The sequence below is a fragment of the Dama dama genome, chromosome 5 (genome assembly GCF_033118175.1).
Source record: "Dama dama isolate Ldn47 chromosome 5, ASM3311817v1, whole genome shotgun sequence".
Classification (NCBI taxonomy): Eukaryota; Metazoa; Chordata; class Mammalia; order Artiodactyla; family Cervidae; genus Dama; species Dama dama.
The window spans coordinates 77,658,751-77,672,648 of record NC_083685.1 but is presented as its reverse complement, the minus strand read 5'-3'; the positions used below and the strand labels follow the sequence as shown (position 1 = coordinate 77,672,648).

The window sequence follows — 13,898 nt, the reverse complement described above, 5'->3', positions numbered from 1 at the left end:
CCTTTAAGACACAAATCTAGAAAATGGATGAAAGTAACCGTTGCAGAATCAACCCACAAATGAGCCTCTTGGGAAGGCTGGAGATAACTACTGCTGATTGTAGTAGTGGCCACCAGGTGGCAGACTTAAAGTCTAGGTGTGTGTGATGAGGGAAGGAAGAGAATATGGCCCCTGGTGAGTGCTCTAAAGAGCTCATGCGTCAGCATCATCTCGCCCACTGTCATCAAGGAATAGTTAGTATATATTGTGAGCACTATAGTTAATAAGGCCTTCGCACTTTAGGGACCAGATTTTAGATGACCAAATTAGCGTCTCCTTTGGTTAAGCAAATTTGTAGGTGCAACTAGAATGATCTAAATTGTCACTGAAGCCTGACAAATTCTTTTCCAAGTTCTTTTTCTTTTCTTATCTAGTCTTTCCTTTCCGCGTTGAGCACAATTCATTTCATTTTAGTAGACTTTCAGAGGCCTACTAGAGGGCTAGTTGTAAAGCTGGGTCAGATTACCAAGATTGGGCAACTTTTCCAAAGTTAACAGGGTAATTCACCATAATGCCAACCATAGCGCAGTTTCCAGAAACTCAGGCCTTGTTACTTCTTTTCTTCCCTAGAGAACCATATAGAGCATAGGAAACATATGAAGTCCTTAGGTCAGGGGGTTAGGAGTGGGAAGAATGAGAGTAGGGAGGGTCCTTTAAGATTATGGGGAAATCAGTTACTCTACTAGAACCCATTCACACAAGTGATTTTTTAAAATATGACCTTTTAGGTTATGGAGAAAAGTTTTTGGAAATAGGAGTGTTGAAAGAAAAGGGCATCTGTTCACTAACCTTGATGTCAGTGGTTGCAGAGAAGAAAGTGAAAGGATAGTATCCTCTTTAAATGGGTGCACTGCTTATCCTAATGTTAAAACTGAGCTATGCCTTTAACGGTAAGGAACCTGCCCGCAATGTGGGAGGCCTGGCTTTGGTCCCTGGGTTGGAAAGATCCCTGGAGAAGGGTGTGGCAACCCTCTCCCATCTTCTTGCCTGGAGAATTCCATGGACAGAGGAGCCTGACGGGCTATAGTCCATGAAGTTGCAAAGAGTTGGACACGACTGAGCAAAGAAAACTTTAGCTTTCCTTTCCCTAATGTTAAAACCGAGCTATGCCTTTGCCTTTGCCCCAGGGTGCTGGCCCCTGAAGAGGTCTCATCATAAAAACTTCACCCAGAAGTCGCATTTCAACTTCCTTCTGGCACATCAAACCCACCCCTTCAACCATTGTTTCATCACAAGACAAATCCAAACTTTTTATAGCTTACTTGGAAATGTTATAGTTTTCACGGATCTTCACATGACAGAGAATGTTAGGCAGCTTTTGGGTAACAAGAACTTTGATCTGGTCCACAGAGCTACACAGCTTTAGGTAACCCAGATATAATCCAGGAGAGAGACGCTGATGACTCCTTTTGTGATAGGAGAGAATATCCTGTAGGATGAAAAATAAAACAAAAAATTATATTAAAAAACAATCTCATTTCATTTCTTAGGCACACCATGTCATGAATTAAAGGAACTGTAGCTAAGTGATTAGTTAGAAACCTTGGATATCACCATCATGACTGTTGAGAATGTATTGGTGGTACAGCCGTCTTAACCTTCAGGAGAATTAGCCTCCAAGTCAGGTAGGCAGTCAGTAATGTTTTCTGCATGCTTATTTTCCTCAGATTTCTGCTTCACAAGTAGATGTGTGAGTTGTGACTTGGAATGGGCTGCTGGTGGTAGGAGAAAATACTAAAGAAAAATAGAATTCATAATTTCTATCCTTGGAGGGTTTATTGTTTAGCTGGGGCATAACTGAAAGTGTAAAAACTGATAAAGCAGTATAGAAAAGCTTCATTATTTCAGGATAATTGGTGTCAGGAAAAGGATCAAAATTTTATAGTAAGTAGGGAAAAAAGAATTTGACTATCTTGAAAAAATGAAACAAGTAATAGCAATATATCTTATTAACATTTGAGTTATAATTGTTCAACTACTAAGTTGTATGATAGCTGGAATGCTGTTTCTAATATTTGACTTTCATAATGTGATCATGAACAGGATAATTTTTGCAAGAGGATTTGAAGGCTCCATATATTTTTTCCTCTGGCCTTCAAGTCAATCTCTTACGTGATCCTTGTTCCTTATGTGTTCTTCAGTTGTTAACTGGCCTACCTCTGCTAGACTCTCAGTTGTCAGTAGCTATGCATGCCATTTGATTAGGTCTCCATGTCTTCATCAGCTTCACAAATGTTTGTAACTTTTACAAGATTTTAAAGTTTACCTTGTAATAGATTTGCACTGAATTTGCCTTGTATTGGCCCATCACACTATTCCATAGGCAGCAGAGACTGAATGAAGCTGGGGCAACGAGAAGTGCCAGCTTACTAAGGTTGTGACTTTTGCTTCTCCACATGACTGCAGGAACTCAGATAATAAATATTTGGTGATATAGATATAGATACTCCCTTTCCCCATATCAGTAGATAAGACTTTGTATACATTTGGAGAGTGTGGTGGTGAAATGAAGTAGGCATGATGACTCAGGAAACTGATTCTAAGAGAAGGATTCCTATATGCCAGAGTTTAGCCTGTTTTCAAAGGGGGTAAAAAGGAGGGAATCAATGCTACCTGTAGGAAGGCAAAAAAGAAGAGGAAAAAAAAGTATTTAGAATGGGATAGAATTCAGTATGGAACAGAAATGTATGAAGGAGTGACGCCTCCTCTATAGAATGAACCATTTGTAACATCTAACATGGGCTTCCCTCCTGTCTACACTGCAGGAGACTTGGGTTCAGTCCCTACGTTGGGAAGATTCCCTGGAGAAGGGAATGGCTAACTACTCCCATTATTCTTGCAGTGAGAATAACATGTTATTTTGTATTGTCTTCTTTGTCCCATCCTTATTAAACATACTGAGTTTCAGGTACTATAGGAGACATTGGGGTTTCAGGTGAACCTGATATAATCCCTACTTTTAAGCAGGTTAGGAAAAACAGGTAAGTAAAGGAGTGATTACAATATACTGAAACCAGTTTATAAAAGAGGCAATGTAGGCATACAGAGGAAGGAGTATTTAACTCATATTTTTCTTCTTCTATGTTGTTTGGTTGAACTAGACTATGAAATTAATGGCAGGACTTTTTTTTTTTTTTTTTAATTGCTGTTTCTTTAGTACCCAGTACTATTTCTGCATATAACAGGTATGTCACATGTGGCAATCAGGCCTTATCCTTAAAACAGAATGTATGAGAAAAGTAGAAGAGGAGCAAAATAAGAATGATCACAATTGGGAGGAGGACATAACTAGCATTATAGAAAAGCAAATAAGTAACTTTTATGATATATGGCAAAAAATAGACTTGAAAAATTTAACTTCATGATTAAGAAGGAAGGAACTCTTATATCAGGTGGTTGATAAGGCTGAATTTTTTCATCTTGTCTCTTCAGAGCAGATCGCAGATAGTTAACTAGAGGAAGTTCAGTCAAGGTGAAATTTTGAGGCATGAACAGGTAATCAAAGAGAAAGAAGCAATTAATGAGAGAAGGAAAAATGGAAGCATTCACATCAGCAGAATTTGATGACATGCACCCTAGGGGTACTTGGTGTACAAGCAGATGTGGCCACAAACCCACAGGTCATTATTTTTGACAAGCAATGGAGAACTGGAAAAGTCCCAAAAGACTGGAAACGGGCACATATGCCTATCTTTGAAATAGGAAGGGGAGAAACACAAAATGACCCTAGTAATTAAAGACCACCAACTTATTGATCTTTGGGAAAAATGAGAGTGAACTATCAAGCAATCAATTTGCAGTCACTGGGAGACCCTGAGACACTACATAGGAGTCAACATGGTTTTGTGATGGGCAAATCGTATGGACAACTCTAATTCCTAATAGCAAAAGAACAGGATCCATAGACCAGGGAGATGTCTCCAGTATAATCTATAAGCTGAATATCAGGGTTGAAGATTCGTGGATGATGGGGATAGTATGGTGATAGTAGGACACATTGAGTGATGGCACAGTGGAGACTGGTCTTGAGAGCCAGTCTGTTCAGCATATTTATTGATGTTCCAGACAAATAAAGAATGTGTGTATCAAATTTGTGGGTCCCAAATTTGGTGTGGTTTTAATTTTCTGGAAAATAGTAATAAAGCTCTGAATGACCCTATGCATTGGAAAAATAAGCCTATCATAATTAGGGTTGAAACTTAATAAGAAAATGTGCTTGTAAAGACCCAAACCCAAGAGTAAAAATATAGGATGGGTATGAGTATAAGAAAAAACATGTGGGGGTCAGAACTGACCACAAATAGGGTGTGAGTTAGGAACATACTGTGGTTACGTAAAAAACAATGTCACTCTGGGATGGAGTAATTCACTCTTTGATTCAATTTTGTAATGACTATTACTGAGCATCTACTATATGTTTTCCTGCCTTTACATAGTCATTTATCCTGCATTAGTCAGAATGTTTTTGGAGCCTGTGAAATGCATGGGAAGAGAAAGGGCTGTCCTGTTTACATGATCTGAGGTACATTAGAAAGGCCTCCCGAGTGAGTGAGTGCAAGTTACTCAGTCATGTCTGACTCCTTGCAACCTCATGGACTATACAGTCCATGGAATTCTCCAGGCTGGAATAGTGGAGTGGGTAACCATTCCCTTCTCCAGGGCATCTTGTGAACCCAGGGATCGAACCCAGGTCTCCCGCATTGCAGGCGGATTCTTTACCAGCTGAGCCACCAGGGAAGCCAGAAAGGCCTCCTAAGCCAAATCAAATGCCTATGGTGGTTGGATGGCATCGCCGATACAATGGACATGGGTTTGGGTGGACTCCGGGAGTTGGTGATGGACAGGGAGGCCTGGTGTGCTGCAGTTCATGGGGTTGCAAAGAGTTGGACACGACTGAGCGACTGAACTGAACTGAACTGATGTATTGCCTGATTTGACCTCTAATCTGCATTTCTAGTCTCTACTTCCACTACGGTCCTCTTATGTCTCTTACTCCAGCCAAAATGGATTGCTTTTCCCTTCCTCATATATAGCCTGATCTCTCTTCTTCGATTCTTTATTGGTTCATGAATTCACTCATTCTGCCAACTTTTATTGAGTATCTAGAGGAGGAAATGGCAACCTACTCCAGTATTCTTGCCTGGAAAATCCCATGGACAGAGGAGCCTAGTGGGCTACAGTCCAAGGGGTGGCAAAGGGTCAGATATGACTGAGCACACACACTACTACTATTGTGTATCAGGTATTATGATAGGATGTTAATGACATCAAGATCAATAGGACATGATCTTTCCTTTCATGGAACTCATATTTCAGTTTGTGAGAGTGACATGTAAATTTTTCTTAGCCTACTGTGATGAAGGTTGTGTAATGTCCATTGTGGACGCAAGGGAGGGTGGGATCTACTTTTCCAGCTTTCACCCTCTTTTATTTTTTAACTATGCCCTCTATGTAATTACCTATTTAATTTCTCTATTTAATTCCTTCCTCCCTCCCTCCTTTTCTGTCTTCCTTCCTTTCTTCTTCCCTCCCTCTCTTCTGTTTTTTTTCTGACTGCCCCCACCCCCGCCCTGCCGTCTTTCTCTTTTCATCTTTGCCTTGTGAACCTAACTTCACGGCTCAGCCAAACGTCACCTCTTCTACAAAGCCTTCCCTGATATTTCCAGGTAGAATTAATAGGTACTTTGTCTGTGTTTTCATAGTACACTGTTTGTGCTGCTATCAGGCTCTGGCTTAATTCTGCCTTGTATTGCCTTGATTTGTTTACATGTCTGTCTCCCTCCCTTGACTGAACTCCTTGAAAGCAAGGACCTTGACTTAATCATTTGTTTTTTCTATAGCACCTAGAAGAGTTCCTGGAACATAGTTGGTGCTGAAAAAATGTTTATTAAATATGAAGTTAGAGGCCCAGACGTAGTGGGGGTCTGAGACTGGACCCTGGAGAGAGAATATGTTGTGCTGGTTCAGAGGAAGGGGATACTCATCTTCTCTTCATTGATCAGATATCCTGAGAGCTTGTTAGAGGAGCAACATTAGTTGCTTTTCCATTAACTTTTGTTTTGTTGGATAAGGCATGGAAGCTGAATTGTCCAGGGTTAGCAGAGGTCATAAAATGGTGGCCAGTGGCCCAAGATTATACAGGCTTCCAAGAATGTAAAGTTTCTGAATTATTTTATAACTTTTAAAAAATAAAGCGATTTTATCCAAAATTCTGGACTTTTGACTTCTCTTTAAAAATTGAAAAATATTTCAACGTTGGGAGTTCTTTCTTCCACTGCAATTAGCTGTGGCTGAATAGGGCTGTTCTTCAGATGAGACAAGGGCTCTCCAGATTACTGTAGTCTTTATTACTTCCACTTTTTTATATTGAGATATAACTCATATACCATAAAATTCACCCTTTTAAAGTATGAACTTCAGCGGTTTTTACTAAAGTCACAGGATTGTGCAACTATCAGCACTATCTAATTCCAGATTATTTTCATCGTTCCAGAAAGAATCCTTGCATTAATTAGCTGTCATTCCACAGTCCCTCCTTTTCCTGCCTCTGGAACCACTCATCTACTTTCTGTCTCTATGGAGTTGCCTCCACTGGGTATTTAATTGTGTAGCATTTTGCGGCTGGCTTTTTTAACTTAGCATAATGTTTTCATCCATGTGAGCATGGGTCAATACTTCATTCATTTTATGGCTGAATAATATTCCATTGTATGAATGTAGCACTTTTGTTTATCCATTTATCAGTTATTGAACGTTTAGATTGTATCCACTCTTTGGCTGTTGTGAATACTTCTGCTCTGAACACTGATGAACAAGTTTTTGTATGACCCCAGTTGTTTCTTATACCCAGTCCAATTGACTCATTTCCATTAATCTTCCTGATTTCAGTAGTTTTAAACCTCTGTGTCAGGCATTCCTAGGAGGCACAGCAGGAATGTGCAGGAAAACAGCAGAAAAAGACAGAAGAGATAGTTGGTCCCGAGCACCTCAGGTGTAAAAAGAAGACACTGGATGTCTGCAGGCGACAGGAAATGCCTGAGGAGAACAAGAGAAGGAAAGCAGGGATAGGAGGGAGATACAGGCAGGCTTCCTCACAGATTCTCTAGGACCACAGTTTTAAAGGGGGTCTAGAGAAAAAGAGGCAGAAGGTGAGTAAAGCATCCCTGCAGATGGGAAGGGCACCAGGCTAGGCGTCAGAAGACTTGTGTCCTAGGCCCACAGGCTGATTTCGGCTGGTATGACCTTGGTGAGTTACTTCCCTGAAATCCATAGCTTCTTTTATGAATTGGACACAGATTTCCCACTCAGCCTCACTGGATTTTCATGAGGGTCAAATAGATGTGACAAAGTGTTATGAGCTTTAAAGTACAAGCGTGAGAGATTAATCTTCAGAAAAAAACTTCACCTGTGAGGTTTCTAGTTATTGAAGTGACCCCTGAAGATTATGGTCAGAGAAACTCAGCCCCTGAGAGGGGCCTTTCTGATGGAAATACAGTTGACCCTTAAACAACATGGGTTGTATTGTATGAGTCTACTTATCCATGGATTTCAATAAATATGCAAAAATATTTGTGTAGAACAATGTGTACACTTGTATTGTACAACACTTGCATTGAAGTGGATAGCCTATCCTTACATAGGCATAAGGTGAGTAATAGTTAATGTAAAATTAGTAATGTCTTAGTTTTCTTACTGATTTATAACTTTGCTTTCAAAGAATTATATTACCACATAGTATGTTTCCTCTCTCATAATTGGAGAAACTGCCTATCAGCCTATCATCACAATAGATTTTTTAAAAAAGTAACAGTGTTTCTAATACTGTATTATGAATGTGACTATAATACTGTATGCCATAAAAATTTCGTGACCATTCATTAGCCCATAGGCTAGGCTACCGTGAAACAATTGGATCGATTAGGCTACCACCAAGCAATCATACTGTTGCTTCTTTATTATCAATGCGTGAATTATTATATCTAATAAATAAGTATGAATTTCTTTTTCACATTACCTTTTCATTTTTGATGTCTAGCAAGGACAGGAAAGCCTGGCTTACTGTGGTCCACCGGGTCGCAAAGAGCCGGAAGTTACTGAGCAACTGAACAGCAGCAGTTTGTGACAGGTGTAACATCCCCAGTGTTTGGTGTAAGACAATGTTTGATAGGTACTGACAGAGAGGATTCACCGTGTAAAGAGATGACATCAATTTACGGTGTTGATAAATACAGTATAGTACTGTAAGTATATTTTCCCTTCCTTATGATTTTCTTAATAGCATTTTCTTTTCTCGATCTTATTATAAGAATATACTATGTAATACATATAAAATATGTGTTAATCAATTATTCATGTTATTGGTAAAGCATCTGGTCAGCAATAAGCTATTAGTAGTTGAATTTTGGAAGAAGAGTCTTATATGTGAATTCACTGCTGGAGGTGGGCTTATCGGCACCCCTAACTCCTGTGATGTTTGTTCAAGGGTCAGTTGTGCTTTCATTGCCAGTGACTTTGCTCAGGGGATTCTAACTTGTCTGTACTAACTCTCTTTTCCTTCCCAGGAAAGTGTGGGAAGGGTTTCTCTTTCCCTTCCAGATACATGCAAGAGGCTTGTTATGAAGCTCTGATACTTGAGAGGGTCAGGAATTTGAATGGGTTAGATCCTGGAAGTTCCCTGGGGCCCTAAAGGATTAGTACATTAGTTGTGGGCCGAGATTTTGTTAAAGCCCTTATCTGTTTTGAAAATTCCATTGTGGATCACATAGTCTTTATTTTTAGTCTAAATTTATACAGTTTTTCCTTACTTCTTATGTAAAGGAGAGGAAGTAGTGAAATACTCCACTGGTTGAATGAACCGATGCCTGAGGTCTCCTGGGAGAGTAGGGATGAGGAGGAGAACTGGGTGTGCCCTGAGGAGAACCTAGTGTTGGCTGGCTTTTCCTGAGTAGAGAAATAATAAAAATAACTAACAGCTCAGCTATTCAGAATACTAAAAGATGCTGCTGCCAAAGTGCTGCACCCAGTATGTCAGCAAATTTGGAAAACTCAACAGTGGCCATTTGGCTGGAAAAGGTCAGTTTTCATTCCAATCCCAAAGAAGGACAGTGACAAAGAATCTTCAAACCACCATACAGTTGCACTCATTTCACAAGCTAGCAAGGTTATGTTTAAAATCCTTCAACCTAGGCTTCAGTAGTAAGTGAACTAAGATCTTTCAGATGTACAAGCTGGGTTTCAAAGAGGCAGAGGAAGAGATCAAATTGCCAATATTCATTGGGTTATAGAAAAAACTAAGGAATTCCAGAAAGACATCTACTTCTGCTTCATTGATTATGTTAAAACCTTTGATTGTGTGGATCACAACAAACTGTGGAAAATTCTTCAGAGATGGGAATACCAGACAGACCACCTTACCTGTCTCCCGAGAAACCTGTATTCATGTCAAGAAGCAATGGTTGGAGCCAGACATGGAACAATAGACTGGTTCAAAATTGGGAAAGGTGTACAACAAGGCTGTATATTGTCACCCTGTTTATTTAACTTGTGTGTGGAGTACATCATTTGAAATGCTGGACTGGATGGCTCACAAGCTGGAATCTAGATTGCCAGGAGAAATATCAACATGTATGTATGTAGATGAAAGCACTCTAATGGCAGAAAGTGAAGAGGAATTAAAAAGTCTTTTGAGGGTGAAAGAAGAAAGTGAAAAAGAGGAGAGTAAAAAAGCTGACTTAGAACTCAGTTTTAAAAAAGACTAAGATCATGGCATCTGATGCTATCACTTCATAGCAAATAGAAGGGGGAAAAGTGGAAATAAGGGCAGATTTTATTTCCTTGGGCTCAAAAATCACTGCAGATGGTGACTGCAGCCATAAAATTAAATGACACTTGCTCCTTGGAAGGAAAGCTATGGCAAACCTAGACAGTGTATTAAAAAGCAGAGATATCACTTTGCCAACAAAGGTCCATATAGTCAAAGCTGTGGCTTTTCCAGTAGTCATGTATAAATGTGAGAGTTGGACCGTTAAGGAAGGGAGCCCTGAAGAATTGATGCTTTTGAATTGTGGTGCTGGAGAAGACTCTTGAGAGACCCTTGGACTGCAAGGAGATCAAACCAGTCAATCCTAAAGAAAATCAATCCTGAATACTTATTGGAGGGACTGATGCTAAAGCTCCAATTCTTTGGCCACCTGGAAGAGGACCCTGATACTGAAAAAATAGAAGGCAAAAGAAGGGGGTGACAGAGGATGAGACGGTTAGATAGCATCACCGACTTAATGGACATGAATTTGAGCAAACTCCAGGAGACAGTGAGGACAGGGAAGCCTGGTGTGCTGCAGTCTGTGGGGTTACAAAGAGACACAACTTCGCAACTGATAAATAACAACAGCAACAACATTTACTAAGCATTCACTTTGTGCTGTTCTTCTAATGCTTTATATACTTATTTAATCCTCATTAGAGACCCATGAGGTAGGTTTTATTTGCAGAAAAGGAAGGACAGGAGGTAAGAAATTAAATAACTTGTTTTCATGACATAAAAACGGTGGAGTCAGGACTCATACTGTCAGCCTTATTCCATAGCAGTGCCTCAGAATGTGGTGTGATGAAGCAGAAAGAAGCTCAGGCTTCCAATCAGAAGGCCTAGTGTTCATCACTCTAGTGACCCTAAGAAAAAAGAATGGTTTGTGGCCTGTAATTGTGGGAATTATCCAGCTTCCTTTGGTCAATACCAAGATCTATCTCTATGTTGAATTGAATTTAACATAATTAAATGTTAAGTCTAAGAGTGATTACCCTAGTGATTTTATTCACCCATTTCCTCTTTAGTGTGAGACCTGTATGGGAAGGAGAGGAGAGAGAAAAAGTAGAAGGAGGAAAAAGGAGAGTAGGGGGTGGGTGGGAATGACATCAAGCAGGAATGTGCCAGTCAGCGGGGGTAAATTTTCCACTTGGATCTGTGTGGAAACCTGATCTTGCCTCTATTTTTGGTCTCCTTCTCTAACAACTTTTTGCCAGATTGGAATTTTTCTGCACCTGTAACACATTTTTAATGTAATAAGTCTAGGAGAAACCAGGTATTATATCATGCTGGGGCCTGTGATGTGTTTCGTTTCTAGGAGCAAAGGTAGCCCAGACTCCAGTTTATCCCTATAAGGGATTAGTGTATTAGTCACCCTGTAAAAGCTCAATTTATTATGATTTTTTAAATGTTTCTTTTAGCACTTACTTATAAAAGGTGAAAGGGGAACCACGAATGTGTCTGTGTTCCCTGCTCCCACCTACACCTACACACACACACACACACACACACACACACACACACACACCGTCACCCTCTATTAATTTCATATGAACCCAAATTCCATGAAACCCAATCCAGAGGTATTGGCTTTGACAAGTTAGCTTACCTTTGCTGTGATGGACTTCATCCTGGTCTGGGCCAGAGGAGTATAGAAAGGTGAGATTATTGTACTAGCCACCCCTCAGTGGAGGACAGACCTAAGTCAGCAGGCTAGTGGTTTAGGTGTTTAGGGTGATCATGTGGGGTTACTGGGTCAAGACTTAGGTTTGGCTTGTGAGATTGAGCCCTTTCCCATTATTCTAGGTTGGCCGTCTTGTGGATATATGCCATTGGTTATGTAGGCCTTAAGGCCGTTGTTTCTCCTAGCTTTACCACACAACTGGGGAGCTCTACAGAACTCGTTCTCGTCACTGGGTTTAAAAGAAGGAAAAAAAAAAAAAAAAAAACAGCTTGAAGTCCATGTTCACATAAGAACATGTGAGGGCCCTTCCCTGGTGGTCCAGTGGTTAAGAACCTGCCCTCTAAGGCAGGGCATGTGGGTTTGATCCCTGGTCAGGGAGCTGAGACCCCACAGGCCGTGGGGCGACCAGAGAGCTTGTGCGCTGCAATGGAGACCCAGCACGACAAAAAAGGAAAGAAAAGAAAACAGTGTGTGTGTGTGAGAGAGAGAAGACGAGAGAGAGAGAAAGAACACCAGAGGCGGTGGGGTGGCATGGAGCGAGCGCTGAACTTAGGAGCCCAAGATGTAGGTTTGCATTCCAGCTCTGCCATCCAGGTGAGAGACTGGATCTCAGCTGCCTGGTGTTTGAGTTTCGGTGACTATTTAGTTCTCTCTCTCATCCCCCACTCACCAAAAGCCTAACTCCTGCCCCCAAATGTGATGTTATAACACAGCAGGACGAAGCCTGTTTCCAATCAGAAGATCTGAATTCAGATTTCAGCTCTGCCATTTTCTAGCTGTATGTTTAGGGGCAACTCCATGTTTGATGGGGCCTGAAAATAACTCCATTTTTCCTGCTTTCCTTAAGGAAAAGAATATGAAATTATGAATGTGAAGTTGTTAGGGCCTTTGAAGGGGCGTGTAGAAGTGAAGAACTGAAGGATGCTTCTGAATCTTTCCTATGTGTGGAATGCAAACAATGGTATGTCTCTGGACCTCTTCATTCCATTGCTGCATATGTAAATGGCTCTTTGTGTATTCCACTAGAGCCTCAATAAGTGAGTTTGGAACTTTAAGTGTTTTAGGAAATTGAAAATACTACATACCTGGATGGTTATCAGTAAAATGTCTAAGGCTGTTGGCTCCTCAGGTGTTGAGAGAGACTTCCTCTGGCTTTGCAGTTTTGAGATCTGCATCCATTTTCCATTGAAAAATGAATAGAGCATCTCCACTTCTCTGATGGTGACTATGAGGATGTTTCCATGCCGATCTTTAACGGGTTCATAGTAAACTCTTCCCAAGTTGTGTGTCCCAAGTAAATTCTAGAAATGAACAGATTTCTGGTAGCTTTGATCGTGTGCAAACAAAGCAACATAACTGCAACAGAAGACACTGAATAATTATCTGATGTTTCTGAGAAGCTGTTTTGTTGTTGTTAAGCAGACTTAAACCTAGAATATGTAGCATCATAGAAATGTGCTTAACAGAAGCTCAAAGAAAATGTCTTTACCATAAGCCTGCGAAGATTATAGCAAGAGGCACAAAAATTATGTTTTTTTAAGCAAATTTAATGTCTGTAAATATCTCTTACCCACATAGACACACCAGCACACAAACCTCAGTTACCAGCACTTGAAGAGAATCCCAGATGTTTTAAAGAAAAATGCCTGATATTTCAAGTATGCTACTTGTGGAGTTTTCAAGAGATCTACGGTAAGCTGGTATGAAGTGCAGTTGTTCAAAATGAAGAAGTGAATTGACAATGTAGCACATTGTACAGGTCCCCAAATGACTGCACATTCCCTTCAAGATACTTTAATTGGGAGATTGGCCTGGTTTGACTTATCTGCATTTCAGAGAGTTCTATTTATTTAAAATTTTGTTGAAATTGTTTGTGAGCTAGGTCAACAAGATAGACAATACTTTTAGAAGAAGAGAAGGAGCCCACATTAAATTGTGGAGGGGCCCAGGCAGATGTTACTAAAATAAGCAATTTTACAGATATGCAAAGTTTAAAGATTTTTAACTTAGAGCATTGGATGAATAGGGTAAAATCCCCCCTTCCTTTGAACATCTATGGTTTTTAAAAATTATTAATCATCTCAGAGCTTAGCTGTGATTTTTGTGAGCTCACATAAGTGCTGACAAGATAGCCTGTTAGCAGGAGAGCAAAAGTAGAACTGAATTTGTAAAAGTAATTAGGATGACCTAAAAATGAATGAGCCAGCTGATCAGTGTCCACATTTACAAAAACACTGGAATGATTCTCATAGGTAGAGACTGTGTCTTTTTTTTCTTCTTCTTAATTTACAAGGACAGAATGCATATTGATAAATAAGAAATTTCATAAATAATTATTGACATTATAAAAATTCATTTGGCAGGCTTACTATT

The 13,898-nt window shown here is 40.1% G+C and overlaps 1 protein-coding gene across 1 annotated transcript in view; it reads right to left on the bottom strand.

The window, feature by feature from the left end:
* ANKFN1 (ankyrin repeat and fibronectin type III domain containing 1) overlaps positions 1 to 13,898 on the bottom strand; it is a 159,599-nt gene that overhangs the window by 33,569 nt on the left and 112,132 nt on the right. The window contains exons 11-12 of the mRNA XM_061140936.1: positions 12,611 to 12,826; positions 1,302 to 1,468 (exon numbers count right to left, since the gene is read on the bottom strand). Coding sequence (XP_060996919.1) covers positions 1,302 to 1,468; positions 12,611 to 12,826 — 383 coding nt within the window. The remainder of the gene's footprint in view (positions 1 to 1,301; positions 1,469 to 12,610; positions 12,827 to 13,898) is intronic.